General features: G+C 39.3%; 1 protein-coding gene across 1 annotated transcript in view; it reads right to left on the minus strand.

The window, feature by feature from the left end:
* LOC112944018 (granulocyte-macrophage colony-stimulating factor receptor subunit alpha-like) overlaps positions 1 to 4,808 on the minus strand; it is an 8,586-nt gene extending 3,778 nt beyond the window's left edge. Inside the window, exons 1-4 of the mRNA XM_026035348.1 lie at positions 4,472 to 4,808; positions 4,199 to 4,374; positions 2,903 to 3,042; positions 24 to 62 (exon numbers count right to left, since the gene is read on the minus strand). Of these exons, the coding sequence (XP_025891133.1) occupies positions 24 to 62; positions 2,903 to 3,042; positions 4,199 to 4,374; positions 4,472 to 4,623 (507 nt within the window). The 5' untranslated portion in view covers positions 4,624 to 4,808. The remainder of the gene's footprint in view (positions 1 to 23; positions 63 to 2,902; positions 3,043 to 4,198; positions 4,375 to 4,471) is intronic.
* Between the last annotated feature and the right edge of the window lie 16,181 nt (positions 4,809 to 20,989).

A 20,989-nucleotide genomic window follows, 5' to 3' on the forward strand; every position in this document is an offset into this window, starting at 1 on the left:
TTTTTTTGTACAAGAAAACTTACTCTTACAGGAGGATTCATCTTCTCTTCTTTGGGCTCATCCTGAAAACCAAATATAAATTTTAATGTTTATGATTTTCTTAGCAGATAATCAGATATTTCTTTTATACTCTGTTTCTTGCTTATAATATAAGTCATTTTCAACTGAAAAAAAATGGTGATTCTGCTCCAATAGTACCTCAGAATGTAGCATTTTACTCAGTTTGGCTTTGTCCATTTAATTTTGAACAAAAAAAAAAAGAAAAATAAATTTAATAAAGTAAAATAAAATTTTTTTTCAATTGTTGCATGAAGTTACATTTGCCTCTGAAGTTACATGTTACTGATCTGTATAATCTATACTCAGGGTTTTCCCAAAATACTGTGAAGAGTTATATATCCTATACTGTCAAGATTATTTTGCTTAGAACTCAACATAAACCTGGATCAAACAATCTGAAAAATATGGAAAATCTAAGACAGAAGCAAGAAAGAAAGGATGCCAAATGGGAAAACAAATTCACAAGCAGTGCTTTCAATAAGGATCCCAGAACACACTGAAAGGCTGAGGTCCTGAAAACATTTCTCCCATGTAATCGCAAAAGGATAACTAACATTATTGAAAAGTCAAAAAGATATTATTGAAAGTTTCATTTCAAAAAATATGTCTGCTTCGTCTGATGTCTTATAAATTAGACCTTAATATTTCCCTGTAACTTTTTGTTTGCTGAATTCTTTCGTCTTTGGACATAGGTGGAAGCCTGTCCTTTATTGTGGGCGGTGTGGGTGCACCGAGTTGTCTAAACTTAGGTATGTAGTGATGTTTTAGCTGCTACAAGGTGTCCTGCCGTGCTTCAGGTGGCTGCTCCAGAAAGGTGTGTGTTATACCTGCAGTCCCTGGGCAGATACATCGGATGCCCGGAGCATCTCAAGGGGTGCAGGGTACTGGCATGTGCGCTGCTGAAGGGAGCCCTGGATGTTGGCTACAGTGTGAGACCATCTTGTGTGCAGACACCTACAGCTGGTTGCTTTAATCTGTGAGATGAATTTCATACAAGCATGTGGGAGTCTTATCTGCATCCCATCTACACACTTCTGTGAGATGAATCCCTCCCATTTGGAGTGCTGCATAAGGAAGAAGAGGTATCATATTTCTTTAAAGAAAATATACTTTCATCATATTACATTAGTCATGTTATAACCAGTACCTTTATGTAAAGCTTTCTAAGTACAAGATCTTACTGTCATATTGTACCAGCCAAAAGCAAAATTATGAATATCACAATTTCTCCTTGAAAGAGCTACGAAAGTAAATACCATGAATGTATCTTATATGTATGTACCATACATGTATATACCATACATTTAAGATGCACAATCCAGGCAATCCAAATTGTCTGCAGGCTGTTTAAACTACAGACTTTGTTTTGAGTATAATCATGAAATTTAATGATGTGTTAGCCTACTGTGATCCTATGTTTATGTTTACCCCTTAACTCATCTTTCCCGTAAGGCTTTTGCATTACAGAGGCCAAAGAAATTCCACTACCCTAAGTGTTATGGCTGTAGCTGGCAAACACGGTAAGAGACTCCTCATTTGTCAGAAACTAGGAATCATCCACATGTGCAAATCATATAATGGTAAAATAAGTATCCCTGAGACAGGGGAGAAGAGTGCTCATTCATTTCTCCATGTCAAATTTGTGATCTCTAAGGATTTTCCTGGCCTGATTCCTAAAGATCATTTTAAAACTCATTTTAAAACAAAGTACATAAAACACGTTTTCAAATTTTGATCTTTTGTCTGTTAAAAAAAGAGGTCCTTGAGGCACTGAGATCTGTGGAGGAAGATTTGACACCTCAGCTCTGCTGTACTTGGTGGAAAATGGTCATAGATACGGTAAAGAGACATACTTTGTATTGCCCTGTACTTTTCTTACGATTATGTAGTAATTTGGTAACTAAATTGGTAGCACCCTGCATATAGAGTAGGATAAATGACAGCTTGCTTTTGGTATTTGCATGGTAAATRTTTACATCTGAATGGATCATCTTCAGTTTCTCTTATAATCAGTGGGAAGAAGGAAGCACTTCAAGGATATAGTTTGTCTATCTACCCTGGAACAAGATGAATAGTTCTGCATCCAACTGCACAGAGCGCATGGGGTAACCAGCTGAAAAGCAAACATACCCACTGCTGATGGCTACACGGGGCTTGTGCAACATGGCCCCGACCTGCTGGTGCGTTCAGTGTTCCAGAAGAGAGGCTTCTGTTTCAACACTGCTTGCAAAAAGGAGGTTTTGGTGAACATTGTGTGGAAAAACAGGGACTGGCACGGGCTGATCAGGCCCCAAGGGAAGGCCGCCTCTGAACGAAGCACATGAGGTTGCTAGAGGGATGTTGGGATGGAGGTGGAGAGGAAGAGACCGTTCCATGTGTCGAATGAAGTTCAGAGGCCTCCAGGAACCATCTGGAACCATCCAGGAACCTCCAGGAACCATCTAGAGGACTGGATGATGCTGAGGCTGCCGTGAAGACGACGGCGGCGCCTCCTCCCTGCTCCCGCACTGCCATCGTGTGGCCCTTAAACGCGGTTCTCTGGAAACCGGCCTAAATGTGCTCTCTCAGTCTCCGAGTTTCTCTGCACTGTCTGAGAGCTAGCTGGAAAAAAAGGTATAAATTTGACCCTTTGTAACCATATACTCTTTTCTTCTTTGTTGTTTGTTATAACTTTGTTATTCTGAACTAAGGTGCCAAGTGGTGGAGTGCAGGAATGGTGGGACCAAAGCAGAGAAACACCACAGCTTAGGAGACCAAAGTTAGTAAATGAAGGACACAAAAATTTGATTGTGTGCATGTATGTAGGCAAAGTGCCAAATAAAAAACGGTAAAGAGTTTTTACCTTGTTTTTTATGTTAATTTCATATTGAAAGCAATCTTTATTTTCCACATGACTTGTAAGGGGTTCTTGCCATTCAATAACGCAACCTCGCGGCTCAGCAGTACAATTGGCAGTGATATTTAATGGAGCGGTGAGTCTTTCTGTAATGAAATAAAATGATCATTCTAGACATGGTCAATGATCAGCCACAATTTGTGCATTCATAGCAAAATACATCAGCATTTGAGGCAAATTCTGTACAGCTATGTGCTAATGATTGTTGTTAATCCATATCATCTAGTACAGAAGAGTAAAATTCAGTAGCAAAATTAGGCAATTAGGTATCAGATGCAACTGAAGCAACTGGAGCTCATGTAAAAGAGATGTGAAGGCTTTTGTGTAATTCAGCAATACAATCAGCACAAGGTCATTTTTTTTTCTGTACCTAACCATTGACCATGCAGGTTCACCACAGAAGAAAGGATGGAGGTTATATATATTGTAATATTTACCTAGAAGATATAGTCATGAAAATAAGAGTGTCCAGAATGTAGTTGTYTATATGTAAGCCAAGTATCCAACCATTCATTATAGCCAGTGAAGACCGAGCTGGTGTTGCCCATGTTTGTCTAAGACAGCTCAGCTAAATGGAACCTCATGGACTGTGTTGAATATTCGCAGGACTCAGCTGCTGGAACATAACTATGTTCTATGGGGGCCAGATGGGGGCCAGTCCTGGGCTGTATCTGTGAGCCTTGTGTAAGTCTTAAATATCTTACTGTGTTTCCAATGGCCCTAGATGTACATTTTTAGCTGTTAGAATTCTGCCCTAGATCTGTTTGGAAGCTTAAACACTTAGCTCATATGTGGGCAGCATATACATATTTAACTTAAACCACCTTAATTTGCAAGCTGCGTCCTCCCTCTGGTTTTAGGACACTTTGATCTTGTGGCTTTCAGAGAAGCATGGAATTATGCAAGTGGTGGACAAGACCCTCAGCATAATAGAGCTATTAGAAATCTGGCCTTGAAAAATCTAATCTTTTCATTTCATTACTTAGAATATCTGGATATGTTCATATCCCTTCTCTGAGCTGTTTTTCAGACTGTCTGTGCAGTTGTTTAACTCATGTTCAGAACTATACTTTTTCAGCTATCAAAAATCAAGTCGTGCTCTGCAAATTAGAATCCTCTAATAGCTACAGACTTTGTTTTAGGTTTTTTTTTCTTCCCTTTTTGTCTTAAGAGGTAAATTCACCACTTCCTTTCTTATATACTAAAAAAAAATACAAACAAAAAAAAAAGGCCAAAACTTACCAATTTTGTACAATATGATGTATTCATCATAGAACCGAATCAGGGAGTCTTTGCTAGAGCCATTCACCATGAAGTAAGTAGTTATATCTTTTATAGACACATTTTGGAATTGACATCCCTTGTGTGTCCCATTTTCATCTTTAACATAAAGCTCGCATTGTGTTTCTTCTTCTTCTCTGTGTGCATCAAAGTGTTTAAATTAGTAAGTTGAATGCTTACAGTGTCACATGTTAGACCAATATTAACTCCAAGGAGCCAAGAAGACCAACTCACCTTGAGTTCTTCCAGTAGAGAAAATACTGGGTATCGCCTGGAGCATCCCTGCCTGCGCACCAGGTGCAGTTCATAAAGGAAATGTTGTAAATCACACAGGAGAAATTCGTAATGGCTGTTCCGGGCATGCCTGAAACATAGAAATGTCTCATGTCACCTGAGGGAAAATTGTATGACTACTCCAAGTCAGAAGATATCAGTAACCAGTTAGGTATTTTAGGGACCTACAACTTGAGTTTATTATTACTTTGGTTTAAGAATGATGATTTTAGGTAGCATAAATGGARGATGTTTGTGTTGTGTTTAGTATGGATTTTGTTTCAGGCACAGTTTAGATAAAATCAGATAGACTAAAGTTTGAAGGAACCTGTATTTCTAATACAATCTAATTTCTAATACAATCTAAATCAGAATGACCTCAACACTGACCTCCTGTGTTTTGATATGTCCCTTTTRGTTTCCCAGCTGTTCCAGATCAGAATGAAACGCTTGTATCACACCACTGAGTAAGGCAGCATCTGCCTTTTAGCCTCCTGGACCCTAAGGTAGGCTCTGCATCCCTGAGAGATCTATCTCAGATCTCTGTGGCCTCTGTAGGAAGAGGCAGGAGCCTAACTGAGGTCTCCAGAAAGGAACAGAAACTTGAGTTCAGAGCAGTGTGTGGTGGCCAAAGGAAACTGAGCAAACAAGRCTGTCACCCTGTTTTGATGACTTCTGAACTGGGAAACCTGAGAGTGATTGCAGCCCTCACATAGGTAAAGMAATGTGTGCTTGCCTTTAGCAACATCCTTAGTGCTACAGAGAGATACATTCGGRAATAATATTTAGAAAACTTCTCCTGATCTATTTACATACTGTGTTTAAAAAAAGGCAGACTTCTAAAAGCAAGGTGGGACTTGTTTTTCCTCTCTGATCAAATAACCAGCAGCTAGAGGTTTCCACCGTGGTGGGAAGGAAGTGGCTTCAATACTTCCTTTTCTGGAGCTCGTTCTAAGCAGAAACTCCTGTTCTTCAGAAGCTTCCTCTCTGCTGGGTTGCGTACTCATGTTTAGCCTCATTCTCTTTTCCTTCAGTATGTTTTCTGACTTCTTCTGCAGTGTGTCACAGCATCAGCAAAGAGATCCAGATAGTTTCTCTGTTACTGCCTCCAGTCTTCCATGACATCAAATACTGGGGCTACTCTTGGGGAAGCAAGGTTGATTTTCTCCTGAGGAACCTGCACTTTAGGCTGGTTATGGAAAAACATTAAAAGGGTTTTAAAAGGCAATGATGTGCTGCATTTTGAGGAGAACCATGAGAACAGTTCCTTTGCCAAGTCCCAAGACGGAGATGAGTAGGGGAATACTCTCTTTACTTGGGCACGAGTGAGCTGCTAATCTTGTCCTGAGGAGTGTGAAATCCTCCAGTTATGCACAGCAGCAGAACCACTGATAACTGGACTAGTTCAGTGGAGAAAAACAAGAGGGAAATGCAAAACAGGCTATTAAAACCTCTACTTCAGAATTAGGAATCTAGGATCTGCTTAAATCACATTTGGAATAACACATAGAGGGAGCAGGCAAACAATTATCTTGACTCCATGGGTATGTACCAGCTGTGTGTGTGTCAGGGACCAATGGGGAGATTAGTACCTTCAGTTTGATCCTAGTTGCTTATCTCCAGCATCTCCTTTTCTCTCTCCTCCTCCTATTCAATCGGTTTAATTGATTTCTTGCCTCTTCCTTTAGCTAACCCTGTGCTCTGGGTCCTGACAAACTCACAAACAGACCAGCAGAAAAATAGGTAATAGAGCTATAGGTTCTACCATCTTAATTTYCAGCACTCAGAACTGTTATTTGAATACACTCCTAAATCATGGTTACCGTGTGTCATTTTCTCTAATAATATACCTCCTGCAGAACTGAGCTGTGGAAATATTTGTCACAGAAGTGTTTAAAATCAAATGTTTAAAATCAACCTCTGTAAAAGGAATTGTTTCCAAGCTTATTTATTTATTTATTTATTTATTTATTTATTTATCCTTAAACAATTTCAAATACATAAAATCTTACCCAGATCATCAAGCATTACCTCCAGGGAAAAAAAGGCAGGTTTTTGAGATGTTTGTGTTTGGTACTGCAATGGTAAAGTTTGCCCCATTGTGGAGAGGCAGGTTTACCTCCATTGAAAAGCGGCATGGTGCATCTTTCACCTGGAAAATAATATAAGGATGTTTTATTTCTCTGTTTTAACTCTGCTCTAATAGATGATACTGACTCTGGAAGGGCAGGTTAGCAACTCAGCTCATAGGCACAAAATCTAGTTTATATATGTTTTTGGCTTATGGACTAACTCTTTACCAATTGAGGGTAATGCAGAAGGTAGCCAAGTGCTGAAAAAGACATAACTACACAAAAAAACATTCCAGATCAGGAGTTAAGTGCTATATTAGTGTGTGGAAATTAGGGAAAGCTAATGTGCCTAATGGCATAACAAGAAATGGTTAATAAAAGAAGGAAACAAAATGGAATTTAACCAGATGACCCTAGAAAAAGGCTCTCCCTTCCTAGAAGGAATTCCTCACTGATGTATACTCATCTGATGTCTCCTGTGGTTAAAAAAGATGGTAGCCTATGACATAGTGCTTATGTCTTCAATAAAACACTTATAGTCTTCAATAAAAGAATGATGTGTTATTTCAATATGCTTTTCTAAATAAGACATCTACTTTGCTAAGACGCGTAAGCCCTCTTTCTTGAGCTCCCTATGCTTATAACATGACCTAGAAGCATGACCTGGTTTACTGAGAACCAGTGTGTGAAGAATATAAGATATCAAACATACATAGCAGTATCTGAGGAACTCACTTTTCTCTTGAAAGGTCTCTCTTTCTGTCTTAGATTCTTAAGCTCTGCTCCCCTTGCTTAATTGTTGCAKCTTGATTGTCTGATCCATACCCCAACTCAGACTCTGGGTACATTCTCTAGATGTCTCACATAGTGTCCTTTATTTCAATAGCTGGAGTCCTGTTTCACATCCTTCACTACCCTTCCTTCCACTTTGGTCCCCACTGTTTTCTGGCACACACAGGACGCTGCTCTTACAGCAAGTGCATGCTAGCACTTGCACCTTCTTGCAGTCTCCAGACAGATAAAACTGTAGAAAACCACTAATCAGAATTTACCTGTAGCTGTTTTTTTTTTTCCCCATTATTTGTGTCATTATTTGTCCTCAATAAATAACAGGTTTACCGTTCTCTGTGCAGGAGCTCTATCTGTAGTCACAATACAAGTGTACTCRGAGAAATTCATGCTGCTTTCCCAAGACAGTTCCATTTTTCTCCAGTTCAATGTCAAGTTTGTAATAGGTGATTCTTGAGTCTCTACTGTAAATTTTATAGAATATTTTTGGTAAGAATAGATGGTTGTTTTTATTCAGTGTAAAGAATAGTATCTAGCAGGTCTAAGATGATAATTGGCAGATTAATTGCAAATATCTCTCATAATTAAAAAATGAAAACCTGTTTTACAAACTATTGTTGCAAAAATATTTTACTTACACTTTGTACAATAGGTATCAGCATGCAATAGATGATACAGAGTAATCCACCAAATCATGCAAATAAGCCTGGGAATCTCAACCATGTTTTCTCCTTTAGAAAGAGAGAAGAGGAAGCCTTCAGGGAAAAAAGAAAAAAGAAAAAAAGAAAAAAAAAAGTGAAGCCAAAGTATGTGTGTAGTTTACTTTCTGGAAAGCTTCATTTAAATTTAGTATATATATATTTTCAGTACTTATTTTCAAATCTTTTCTATTTTTGCTCTGTAAAATTCTTATTGTATTTTATATCTTATTTTCCATTTCCTTACCTGAGTTTCTTGGATTTGGATGTTCTTTTTACTAAAGTCATTTTGTAAGAAGTACACACATTTTATTCCTGACCATGCTTCTCTTCCCCATTTGCTTCATTTTTGTGTGTCTTACAGCCCATGTGACTATTACTTCTGGTGAAGCATTGCAGAGGTCTCTCTGTAGACAGTGAGGACACAGGAGAGAGGTGGTATTGGGTTCCTGTTCCACAAAAAATTTCATGGCTGTGTTTTCAAGAGTTGTCCTATCTCATTCAGACCTGCTGGTGGGGTTTAAGGTACTCTTCTTTTTCACAGATTTTTCTGCTTGCTATGCCAAGTGGTTCCCTACTTTTTAAACTGGATTTTTCTCTTTCTCTCTTTAGATCTTTATATTCCTCATCTCACTTGGCCTGCTTCCAATGTTAAACATACTTGCTGCCATGTAAGATGCTACAGAGCATTTTAGGGAATTTAAATTAATGAAGAAATGATATCTGCAAAAGATAATATCTCATTTAGTCATGTGGTATGGAAATCTGCCCAGAGCTCCTAAAAACACAGCTCCTAACAGAGCTGATATTGGGAGCTTAGGTATCATTTTTTTTTCTTTTCTCAAAGGAAGCTAAAACTCTTTGGAAATAATTTTTCTTCTTATAGTGTTTTTTCTTCTGTTCTTTTCTCTGTGAAGAAGTAACACTTATTGATGAATTCTTTGTTTTAATATATACTAGTAGTATATATTGATAGTAATGATAGTAATTTTCCTGACAGTGTTTCTGTCAAGTAATGATAGTAATTTTCTTGACAGTGTTTCTGACATCAGTTTGAAGGCTGTGAGGTAAATTCTTACAAACACAGGCAAAAAAATGAATGAATGAATGAATGAATGAATGAAAGAAAGAAAGAAAGAAAGAAAGAAAGAAAGAAAGAAAAGAAGAAAGAAAGAAAGGAAGAAAGAAAGAAAAGAAACAACTCTATTTTGTATAGTCTTTTCAATAGAACAGATTCTAGAATGTCTTCATTTGTGATAAGAACAAAAACAAACAAACAAACAAACAAAMAAAAAAACCCAAACAGCCATACTCTCAAAGCAAGCTGAAGACTTGTGTATTTCCACATGTCATATCACATTTCGTGTGAAGTGACTTAATATGTCCTGTCCATCCCAGTCTCTTAGAACTTGTCTGGGATGGAAAGATATGCAGGGGTTGCAGCGGAGACAGACTCTTCACTGCAGCCTAATACTTCTCTGTTTATCTCTGAAGCATCAATCTTTTCTTTGTAAATCATCATGTTTAGCAAGGATGTGGCCACAGCTGCTGGGAAGTGATACTGAAGAAGCTTTAGTACAAACAGTTCAGAGGGCTGGCACTGAAATGCTCTGTCAGATATGGGGCGCACTTTCCCATGCTATCAGTAATCTCCCCAACATTGTACACACGAGCGCTCTGTCCATTTTCTAGGCCCCTTTTCATGTGAATATTTTTCTCCCTCTTCTATCTTCTCTTCAGTCACTTTTTTGAATCTTTTTTTCCTTTCTTTCCTCATCCTATGTTCATTTTTAGGCTTTTCCTTTTCTTTCCTAACTGTGTATTCCCTTCTATTTTCTTTGCTTTATCCTTCTTTTCTTTAGCTGTTTGCCCTCATGGCTCCTGTCAAAGTCACCTGCAAGTTTTGAATGCATGATGATACCTCCAAACCACTCTCTGTATTTTATTATGGATACACTCATCTGTGACATTGCCAAAAAGACTTCATCCTGCTTAGAGAAGTGCTTGCTGCCAGCATCACTTTCAGGCTCTGGACATGACATTGGGTTTGCAGTGGGAAGATCAGGGCCTGTAAAACTCATTTTCCTCTCCAGGAAGAATCATTTCTCCTGCCTCAGAACTAGGGCATTTGCTTCCCTATGGAATTGTTTCCCGACTGACTGATTTTTAAAGTGAATTGTACGTGAAGGAATCAGTGTCAGACTCATGAGCATGAAAACATGAGCTGAACAGCCGGGATCTCCTTGCCCCTCTCTCCCCTGGCCAAGCCAACGGCTCCACCATCCATAGGAGCTGCCTGGCACAGTGTCCTCCACCCCCTCCCAGACTGATCTCTTGCAAACAGATTCAGTCAAACTTTCTGTGGTCTGAACAGGCTCCGTACTGAAGGCATCAGAAGAAAGAGGTAAATCATGTCAGTCTTATTTGGAGGAAGAGGCCAATATAAACACTAATATGTTTGCGTAAGTAGTGTTTCCACTAGTATAAAAACAACTAGTATAAGAACTATGAGGATGAAAATTTCCATCCCTTCTCATCTTTTTGTTCCTTTTTTTCCTCCTGTCCAGGCACTAACAGGTGTTTTGATTTTTCATCATGTGTCCACACTGCTAAATGAGGGAGTGCCATAGACAGAACTCAAACACCTGTTTTTCCACAATCCTTAGTTCTTCGTTCATTCTGTTGCTCAATTTCAAATCATTCTACCTAGTCTATCCACAACAGATTTGCTATAAAGGTAGTGTATTCTCCTAAGCTATGTGGCTGTGAGACAACTGATGCTGCTCAGCCTTGGGACCATGATTCTCCCTTCCTGTCTTTCTTTTATTTAGAGGTAGGGTCATCACCCATTACATTTTTTTTTCTTAGCTATGTCTTTCTTTTTCACTCGCAAAGTCTTATCAAAGATGAGGTTTAACTTACTTCAAAACTTTTTATCTAATATTAATTTTATCTAATACGTTCTATTCAGCAGCAATGAACATACTCCTAGTAAGATGGATGCCCTTTTCCCATATACTAGCAAACATGTGCCTATATTGTAGACAGACATGGCTTAATTCCAATCTGCTCTGGAATGGTCTGAATTGGAAATGTACTAGAAGGAAAACACAATCATGCTTAAAGTTTTTGATATACTTTCCACAGAAACTGCTTCTTCAGAGAAGGATATGAGGTCCTGGTAGATAGAAAGTTGACTATGAGTGAGCAATATACCCTTGCAGCAAAGATAGCTAACGCTGTCCTGGGCTGCATTAGGCCAAATGTGGCCAGCATGGCCAAGGTWGGTGATCTTTCCCTCCACTCCCATTGAGGCCATAACTGGAATGCAGTGTCCAGTTCTGGGCTCCCCAGTACAAGAGAGACATGGAGATAAGGGAACAATTTCAGTAAAGGGCCATGAAGCTGACTAAAGGAGTCGAGCATCTCTCATGAAAGGAACAGCTGATAGCACTGGGACTTTTTAGCCTGAAAAAAAAGAAGGCTCAGAAGGATCTTATTAATGCCTATAAATATCTCCTGGGAGAGTAAATAAGACTGAGGCAGAGTCTTTTCAGTGGTATCCAGTGAAAAAGAGGTAAACTGAAACACAGAAAATCCAACTTAAATGTAAGAAAAATTGTTTATTGCAAGGGTGATCAAACAAACAGCTGCCCAGAGATGCTGTTGTTTCTCTTGGGGATATTCAAAATCCAGAAAGACACAGTCCTGGGCAACCTGCTTGAGTTGATCCTGCTTTGAGCAGGAGATATTGGACTAGAAGGTCTCCTGAGCTGACTTCCAAATTCAGTGACTCTGTAGTTTACTCTTTTACAAGCAATAATAATCCACACATTTCTAGTTAAATTACTTTTTAAAAAGGAGACAGAAAATAGCATTTCTTTTAGTTATTGAAAAAAATGTCAGATAAAAATGTCTAATAGAGCAACAAATATGAGAGATATTTCATAGCATTCCTTGATCTTGCAGAAAGCTCCAGAAATTTTATGGAGATTTACATTGTTTATCACATAAGCTAATGTATCATCAAAAGCTTAGTTTTCTTAAACAGGAAGTCAAACCAATTTTGGAAATTGTTCCAGTCTAACAAACCATCACAAATATTTGTGTTATGCAACTAATCTTCTATGTCACAAGAAACAAGCAAAAGACAATAAAAAAGACAGACATACCTCCTCTTCAAAAAGCAGAAAAAGCCTTTGTCTTGCTTGATTTTGGATTGCAGCATCAAGTATAACTTGGTCATTCAGGCATCATCCAGATGTTCTGTTCTGCCATTTAACAATTGTCATGATGTACTAGTATTTAACAGCAAAAGCTGCAAGTCAGAAAGTGAGTCAATTTATCATTTCCCTTACCGCTTTTGAACTTCCTTAAATTTCCTAATTTGCAGATGTTAACAATTTCACGTGAACTGACCATTTAAGTAACTCTTCCTTCCTGTTATGCTCAATGTACGGAGAACGAATTGTAATATGCAAATTCGTTATACAAAAATATACAAATGCACAGTATTCATAGTATATGAACATGCAACATGCTTTCCTACAGTATATGAACATGCTTTCCTGCAGATAAGGAAATTTTCAGAAATAATACTTTTTAGAAATGACTGCATTTTTTTTTTTTCCTTTTTTTTTTCTTTGCTTGCTAGCTTGTATTTAAAATGCTGATAATATGAGCACTTAATTCTATCAGAACCTGAGTGACCTCAGCACAAGCCCATGTTCTCCTTTTGGGAATATCAATATTAAGTGTGCATCAGCAAACAAGCAGGAAAAGTAATGCTCTTTTACATGTTTGAAGGAAAAAAAAAACCAAAAAAATTGAGAATATTGGATCCAAATTTTGGAACTTCCTCAATATGCAATTCTAGGCTCAATTTGTTTGTTCATGTTAGGTGACAATACCATGACCTAGGTGCAAAAGTGTTCGAATTTTCAAATGAAAATAAAATTAGCAGCACTCCTTGTTGAATTCAGTAATGTCAGGTTTGTAAAGGACTTCACATTTGTATAAATGTGAGATTCTAATCAACAATGTTTGCTTTAACTTCTGGCAAATTTAAATGTGAGTGTGAATGGTGCTGAGTGTTAGCCACTTCCCACTTTGTTTTGCATGATAAGATAGCTTAGCAGGCAGAGAAAGCAGCTGTGCCTTGCATAATAGTTAATTTTTAATTCTTGCTGTTCTCAAGCTCTACTAATAAAAATAATTTGAGTTACTTCATGCCTTCTACCCCTCAGAGTAGGCAGGAAGGCAACAAATTCCCCAGTCTTCTTAGGGCTTCTTTTTTTACTTATAGACAAGTCCACCAGTAAAGATTTAATTCATGAACATTTCAAACTACAAATATATTGGCTTTTCAGTCCACACTGCTGAGCTTTGTCCACCATTTCCCTCCAATCTATACTAGAAAAGCATGTTAATAAYATTTTGCTTTGTGAAATCTTGATATTAGTGATGAACACACTATATGATACTAAGTGGGGCAATATTGAGGGTAGAGGGCATGTAAATCATTGTCTGAGCTGCAGGATTTTCAATCAGTATCTAGAACTATGTACTTCATCTTTGGMTCAGACCCCATCAGATTTTTTTTGTAACCCTGTGAACAAGACTGGCATGTTTCAAATATTCTCCTCACTAGAAAAAATGTATTTCCTTCTTTTACATACCTAAATGAACGAGTGCTTGTGTCAGTGGAGTCTGGAACTGTCTATTCATCAAATATATTCTACTTTGGTACCACCAACCACCTCTATAGTGGAGTTCTATTATCAATAGTACTGTCATCTCTAGACACAGGAATTTATAAAATTCCTTTATAAAATTTTATAAAGGAATTTTATATAATATTTTAATAATATTAATAAATTTTATATAAATATAAAATTTATAAAATATGTGTTGGTATGCCTACCTGGTTGGAGAAATTGGGAGAAAGTGAAGACTATGGGAGGTGTCATCAACAATGACCTTTATTATTGTTTCCCAAACTTTTCATTTAGCTAACTTAATATTCTTGGCTTTCTTAAACAAGCAATAAGCAATAAGGATCTGGCAATCCCTTTGAGGCTCACCACCATCAGAAAATGGTCACTCCTGGGTCACAAAGCTTGTCAAGATGACAAAAGAAGGCCTACTTTTAACAGGATTCCTCCAAACTAATTGTTGAATATTACAAGTCTGAGAAAGGTTCGTATTAGTGGAATCTAATTTGACTCTGGCAATAAAATAGAGTGGGATAAAATAAAGAAGGAAAACCCAAGTAAGGTTTAGTTATATGTTTTTACTAGACTCTCTGCACAAGGACGAACCACCTTGTCTGTTATAATAACAGAGGAGAGCTATTATAGCAGAGGAGAGCTGTTATAACAAGAGAGGAGAGCTGTGGATGTTGTCTACCTTGACTTCRGCAAGGCTTTTGAAACTGTCTCCCATAATATCCTCATAGGGAAACTCTGGGAGCGTGGTCTGGATGAGTGTACAGTGAGGTGGATTGAGAACTCGCTGGATGGCAGAGCTCAGAGGGTGGTGATAAATGGGGCCGAGTCCAGTTGGAGGCCTGTGGCCAGTGGTGTCCCACAGGGGCCCAGTACAGGGCCCAGTGCCCAACTTGTTCATCAGCAACCTGGACAAGGGCACAGAGTGCACCCTGAGCAAGTTTGCGGACGATACCAGGCTGAGTGGAGTGGCCGACACTCCGGAGAGCTCTGCTGCCATTCAGAGGAACCTGGACATGCTGGAGAGTTGGGCAGAGAGGAACCTCATGAAGTTCAACAAGGACAAGTGCAGGGTCCTGCACCTGGGGAGGAATAACCCAGGCTCCAGTACAGATTAGGGGCTGACCTGCTGGAGAGCAGCTCCACGGAGAGAGACCTAGGAGTCCTGGTTGACATCAAGTTAATCATGAGTCAGCAGWGTCCTTGTGGCCAAGAAGGCCAATGGGATCCTGGCTGCATCAGGAGGAGTGTTGACAGCAGGTCAAAGGAGGTGATCCTGCCCCTCTCCTCAGCTCTGGTGAGGCCGCACCTGGAGTATTGTGTGCAGTTCTGGGCTCCCCAGTATGAGAGGGACGTGGAGCTCCTAAAGAGGGTCCAGGGGAGGAAAACCAAGATGATTAAGGAACTGGAGCATCTCTCGTATGAGGAAAGATTGAGTGAATTGGGCCTGTTTTCTCTGGAGAAGAGAAGGCTGAGAGGGGATCTGATTAATACGTATAAGTCCATGAAGGGTGAATGTAGGGAGGAAGAGTCCAAACTGTATTCAGTAGTGGCCAGTGATAGGACAAGGGGCAATGGGTGTAAGTTGCAAAACAGGAAGTTCCATCTGCATGTGAGGAAGAACTTCTTCCCYGTGAGCGTGACAGAGCCCTGGCACAGGCTGCCCAGGGAGGCTGTGGAGTCTCCTTCTCTGGAGGTCTCCAAACCTGCCTGGATGCCACCCTGTGCCCCGTGCTCTGGGTGTCTCTGCTGGACTAGGAGAGTTGGACTAGATGATCTCTAGAGGTCCCTTCCAACCTCAGCCATTCTGTGATTCTGTGATTTTGCTTCCTTTTACTAGGAAGTATAATAAATAGCACTGTCATTTTTTTTCACCTTTCACCTTTCAAGATGTAATTTGCTTTCCAAAGTTGCATTACTCAAGAGGTGTTGCTCACTGTTAGCCGTGTCTAATGACTGAGAACCTGTCTGTGATAAAGGAGAGGATTTTGGCCTCAGTCTGCTCTAAAAGCATAGTCATCACCTGGGAGCAAGAGAAAGAACACAAGGATGGGAAATCTTGGTGAAGACAACCTAAAGGACTAGGTCTGAAGGATGAGATAACTCAAATCTAGGTGAAGAAAAGAAGCATATTATGACTAAATTGTTCAGAGAAAATTTTGACCACTTATATCTTGGTTCCTAGAAGAGGCTATTGATTTTGATGTAAGGAATGTCGTCCTTTTGTGACTGCATATTTCATCAGATTCTGCATAACCCAATGATGGTCATAATATCTCATCTGACCAGTAGCTTCAGACCATCCAAAGAACAACTGAATCATTTTTGTCTTCTATTTTAAACTATATTCTAGACTATCTCACCAGGGCCTTTTGTGCACCAACCATCTCTGCAGCCGCTCCCTCTTCCTCAGGGCTTGGCTGCCTGTGCTGTGGTAAGCCCTGCTCTGACCTGGCTGGGTAACCTGCGATCTCATCACTGGGAGGCAACAGGGCAGAAAGAGATGGGAGACACCTCGTCGGGAATCTCTGCATATGTAAATCGTTGTGCCTCTTGGCTCATATGCTGCAGTTTAACTCAGGCCTTTGCTCCTGTGCTTATCCTCATATTTGTTGAACTTCTTTACTGATGTGATTCCCTGGTGTTTATGTAGGGTTGTCTGCTTGGATTTGTTGCCAGTGTTGCTCCATGCTGTTGATGTAGGCATTGTTAGCCTTTTCATGACCACCTCATCATCACTAGTTCATCACTAGTCACAGGGGCCTGGAAGACCCTCTTGGTGAGGACTGAGACTACATAGTCTGAAAAATTTTTGATAATATTTTATCATAGCATCATGGAATTGTAGAATCCTTAAGCTTGGAAAGGACCTCCGGTGGTCATCTAGTTCAACCTCCCTGCATATGCAGGATCACCTAGAGCACAGGGCGGCATCCAAGCAGGTTTTGAAGATATCCAGAGAAGGAGACTCCACAACCTCCCTGGGCAGCCTCTTGCAGTGCTCTGTCACCCTCACTGTTACAAAATTTTTCCTTAAGGTCCTTTGGTGCTTCAGTTTGCGGCCATTTCCTCTAATTCTATCAGTGGCCACCACTGAAAAGAGTCTGGACCCATCCTCCTCACTCACTCTCTTAAGGTATTTAATAGACACTGATCAAATCCCTCCTCAGTCTTCTCTTCAGACTGAACAGGCTCAGCTCTCTCAGCCTTTCCGATAGAGCAGATGTTCCAGGCCCCTGATCATCCTCGTAGCCCTGCGCTGGACTCTCTCCAGCAGCTCCACATCCCTCTTGTACTTTGGAGTCCAGAACTGGACACAGTGCTCCAGATGTGGTCTCAACGAGACTGAGTAGAGGGGGATGATCACCTCTCTCAACCTGCTGGAGACGCTCTTCTTAATGCATCCCAGGATCCCGTTGGCCTTTTTGGCCATGAGGGCACACTACTGCCTCATGGTCAACTTGTTGCCCACCACGATGCCCAGGTCCAGACCATCAACAGTTACTGTATTAAAAAGAGCTCAGAAAAATCAACAATCTAATATATGTCTCAAAAATGTTGCCAGTCTTTCACAAGAAACGACTAAATGGACGATTCTAAGTTGTACATCAATGTAAGATATAGTAATCAGAAATGTTCATTGTCATTTTTCACAATACCAACTTTGAAAAAGCCCTTTCAAAATGTTGRTGTTTGATGTTTGTTTCCTTTTTTCTCTTCTGGGGGAGTAAATTCAAGATACTACAGATACTAATGGCTTTTTCTTTTGCGTCATTCCTACAGTCTATGTCCCCCTTCATGACAGCCCAACATTTGAGTGTATCAGCTGCTCACTCCAGTTTTATGTCATCTGCAAAACTGTCRTCTGCAAAACCGATGAAACTTTTGCAGATGCAAAACAGCCACTTCCTCCAAGTCACTGATAAATATGCTAAGCTGGACAGGTCCCTGGATGGATCTTTTAGTACACCTGTTGTAACAGGCACTGATTTCTCTATGTCCAATTATCCAACAAGATTTGGGCATATGGTTTTCCACACAACCAGATTGTAATGATTCAGTTTAGATAAAGAATATTTATGGGAGACAGTGTCAAGAACTTATCCAAAGTTGAGGTAAATAACATTTACTGTTCTCTCATCTGCAGATATATTCATTTTATCATAGAAGGCAATCAAGTTGGTCTGCCATCATTTACCCTTGATAAATGTAGACTGCCTGCTTGTAATCATCTTTTTCTCTTTCATGTGCCCAGAAATTTGCTCAAAAAAGATTTGTTTCATGAATTCTCCAAGCTGACAGACGTGTAGTTCCCCAGGCTGAACTTTTAGGCTTTTTTTGGAGAGGGTGCAAATTTTTATTTTCTCCAGTTATCAGAGATATTTCCAGATCTCCATGTCTTTCCAAACTTGATAGAGAGTGGATTGAGTGGCTATCAGCACTCTTAACTGCAGCCTTTTGTTGCATGGGTTTGAAATTTCTCATGTAATACCTGACATGACCTTGGCACTCTATTGGTAGTTCCTCTCCTCCTTAAACCTTTTGACTAGTCACAAAGGCCTGGAACACACTCTTGGTGAGAGCTGAGAAAAAGAAGCCCTTCAGTCTTATCTGTGACCACAGCTACTAATCCACCTACCCCATTTCAGCAGTGAACCCACATTTTCCTTGCTCAGTCTATTATTACTCATGTACTGCTAGAAATTCTTCTTGTTGTTCTTGACATCCCAGGCCAGTGTCAACTTTGAGTGAGCTTTGGCATTCCTACATGTTTGGGAAACACTTTTAAACACTTCCTCTGTAGCTGTTCCAGTTTACATCTCCTGTGTATTACCTTTTGCACTGGAGTTCCCCCATGAGTTCCTGTTTAGGCAAACTAGTCTCCTGACGTATTTACTTGTTTTTCTGAGTATCTGGATGTTTTCTGAGTATCTGTTCTTGGTGCTGGAGGATACCTGCCAGTTTTCCCGAACTATTTTCTTGAATAATTTCAAGTGTATTATCCTTTTCTAGGAGAAAATAGGAAACAAATGGGGAGTTTAAAATCTATTTAACATGACTTTAGTGATATTTCCTGAATGTCTTGGCACTGCTTTTATTAAGCTTTTCTGTTTCTTTTCCTGGACAGGGTACATGAATAGCTCAGGACTGAGCACTCCTGGTTCACAATTCATGGCTAGGTTATGGTGGACTAGAGGAAAATTATTCCTCAGTCTAGCAATTTCAAGTTGAAGAGGAAAGGCTGCATAATCCAGTGTAGTTTAGTTCAGTCCATCACTGCTTTAGCATGTGATTGTAAGCATTTCAATTCTGGCCACTATATACTTAGGGAAATGCWAACTGATTTGCACGCCCAGCATGAACTAAGTTTTAATTTCACTGAGAAATTGACCCTCTTGTACTACTGCCTGAAAAAGAAGAAGCTCCCCAAATGAGTATTTCATCAAAAGACAATGATTAACTTTGCAAAAGATAAAGAGTTCTTGTGTGCCAAAAGCTGTATGCACAGAGTTAGGTTAGCAGCTGGGCATTTCTGGGGATGGCCTCTGCCTGCGCTGGTATCTAGAAGCTTTTCAACACTGGAACATGCCCAGAACAACAGTTCCCAGCATAGACATGGCCAGGGTTTACTAGTGATGTCCTGAACAACTCCTGGGCATAGTCCAGAGGCTAGCTCAGGACAGGGGTAATGTCTGATCAGCAGTTTGCATGTGTTCACATAATTTAAGAGTTTAATAATATGTTCCTGGGCTCTTAAACGACAATTAGCCACAGTTAGACAAAGTAGCCATGAGAATTTTTAGTCTAATATTTTAGTTGTGTCATAAAAAATAGTCTAACACTTAAATGTCTATATTCAAATGTCTAGCATAGCAGTCCAAGCTTTTGAGTCGCTGACAGTGAAAGTGATAATGTATCAATTATTAAAATCAGTGGGGCTACACACAGAATAAAGTTCTTTTTGATGCAAATAATAGAACTGGAAAGCTAACTCTGTTAAGGAGGAAAACTGCTGTCCCTTTTCTTTTTAAGTCTTTAAACAACCTTTGAGATTATAGTGAGCTTCCAGCATTTCGTCCTCAGGTAGTAGCAAATGAGTGGCTTACTGGCCAAATATCAAAAGAGGGGAATCAGATGACAACATTTTTGTATAACTCTAGATACAAGATGAGTCTTGTATGGACTTAGACTTTAATCAAAGGAAGTCTTGTGTGTGCTTGGCTATTATCTGTTCAGATTCTGACATTCTTGCTGGAATATGCTTCCTTCCCAAAGAAAGGTGCTTGTAAAACAAATTATACGAGTACAATAGAGTTTCATACTGCACCCCTGATCTGACCAGGATATTAAAAGAGACTGGAAGAGGTAAGCATACTTGCCTTTTGTCCTCTCTGTTGATYATAATTTTTATAGTGACTACTTGCCTGTTACAAGGATTTACTTTGTCTGCCTCTTGCTACACTTTGCAGGGGATGTAGAAATTACAATTTCCAAGCAGTGATAGTGCTGCTATTCTGTGCAAATATGAAATAACACACTTTGCTTCTACAAAACCAGTGATATGGAGCTTGAGTATCGCATTTAGAGCCATACTGTATGCTAAAGACATAGCTATGTTCACCTACATTTCTTCACACATAAAAATTAAAAACAGAAATTTACTCTTTGATCCCTATTCATAGTAAAAACTCAAATAAAAAGATTTTTTTTTTAACTTTAGAAAGAAAAATCTCCTAAATCCTGACTTACTAAAGTAAGAAGGTGGAAGAAGCTGTGGAAAACAATAATGCAAAAAACTGGAGCCATATCCGCAGGAGGAAAACAGGAAAGAATGTGTGCTCTTGCAAAGTAAATATAATATTGTAAGTCACCCCAAAAAGACTTTATTACAGAATAGTCGCTAAAAAAAAAGAAAAAAAAATCCCAAAAAGAGAAGCTTGCCAGAAACCATGAAGTCCATAGAAGCCTATGAAGCCATTTAAGGTATATTAAAAGRCTTGCTAAAGGAGATAAGGTGAAACCAGAAGACCTCAGGAAGTATTTTGTCCTACAGATGCACTTAGGGATGTTCTCATTCCATCAAGGAGAATGAAAGGGAACATATTTCTCAAAACAAAGTGCTGGTTGAAGAGGCTATAGAAAAAAATCAGTATCACATCAGTTCAAGATAAAATTCAGCAAAATCTGTTGTAA

Source organism: Nothoprocta perdicaria, unplaced genomic scaffold, assembly GCF_003342845.1.
Source record: "Nothoprocta perdicaria isolate Ctin4 unplaced genomic scaffold, notPer1 scaffold_159, whole genome shotgun sequence".
Taxonomy (NCBI): Eukaryota; Metazoa; Chordata; class Aves; order Tinamiformes; family Tinamidae; genus Nothoprocta; species Nothoprocta perdicaria.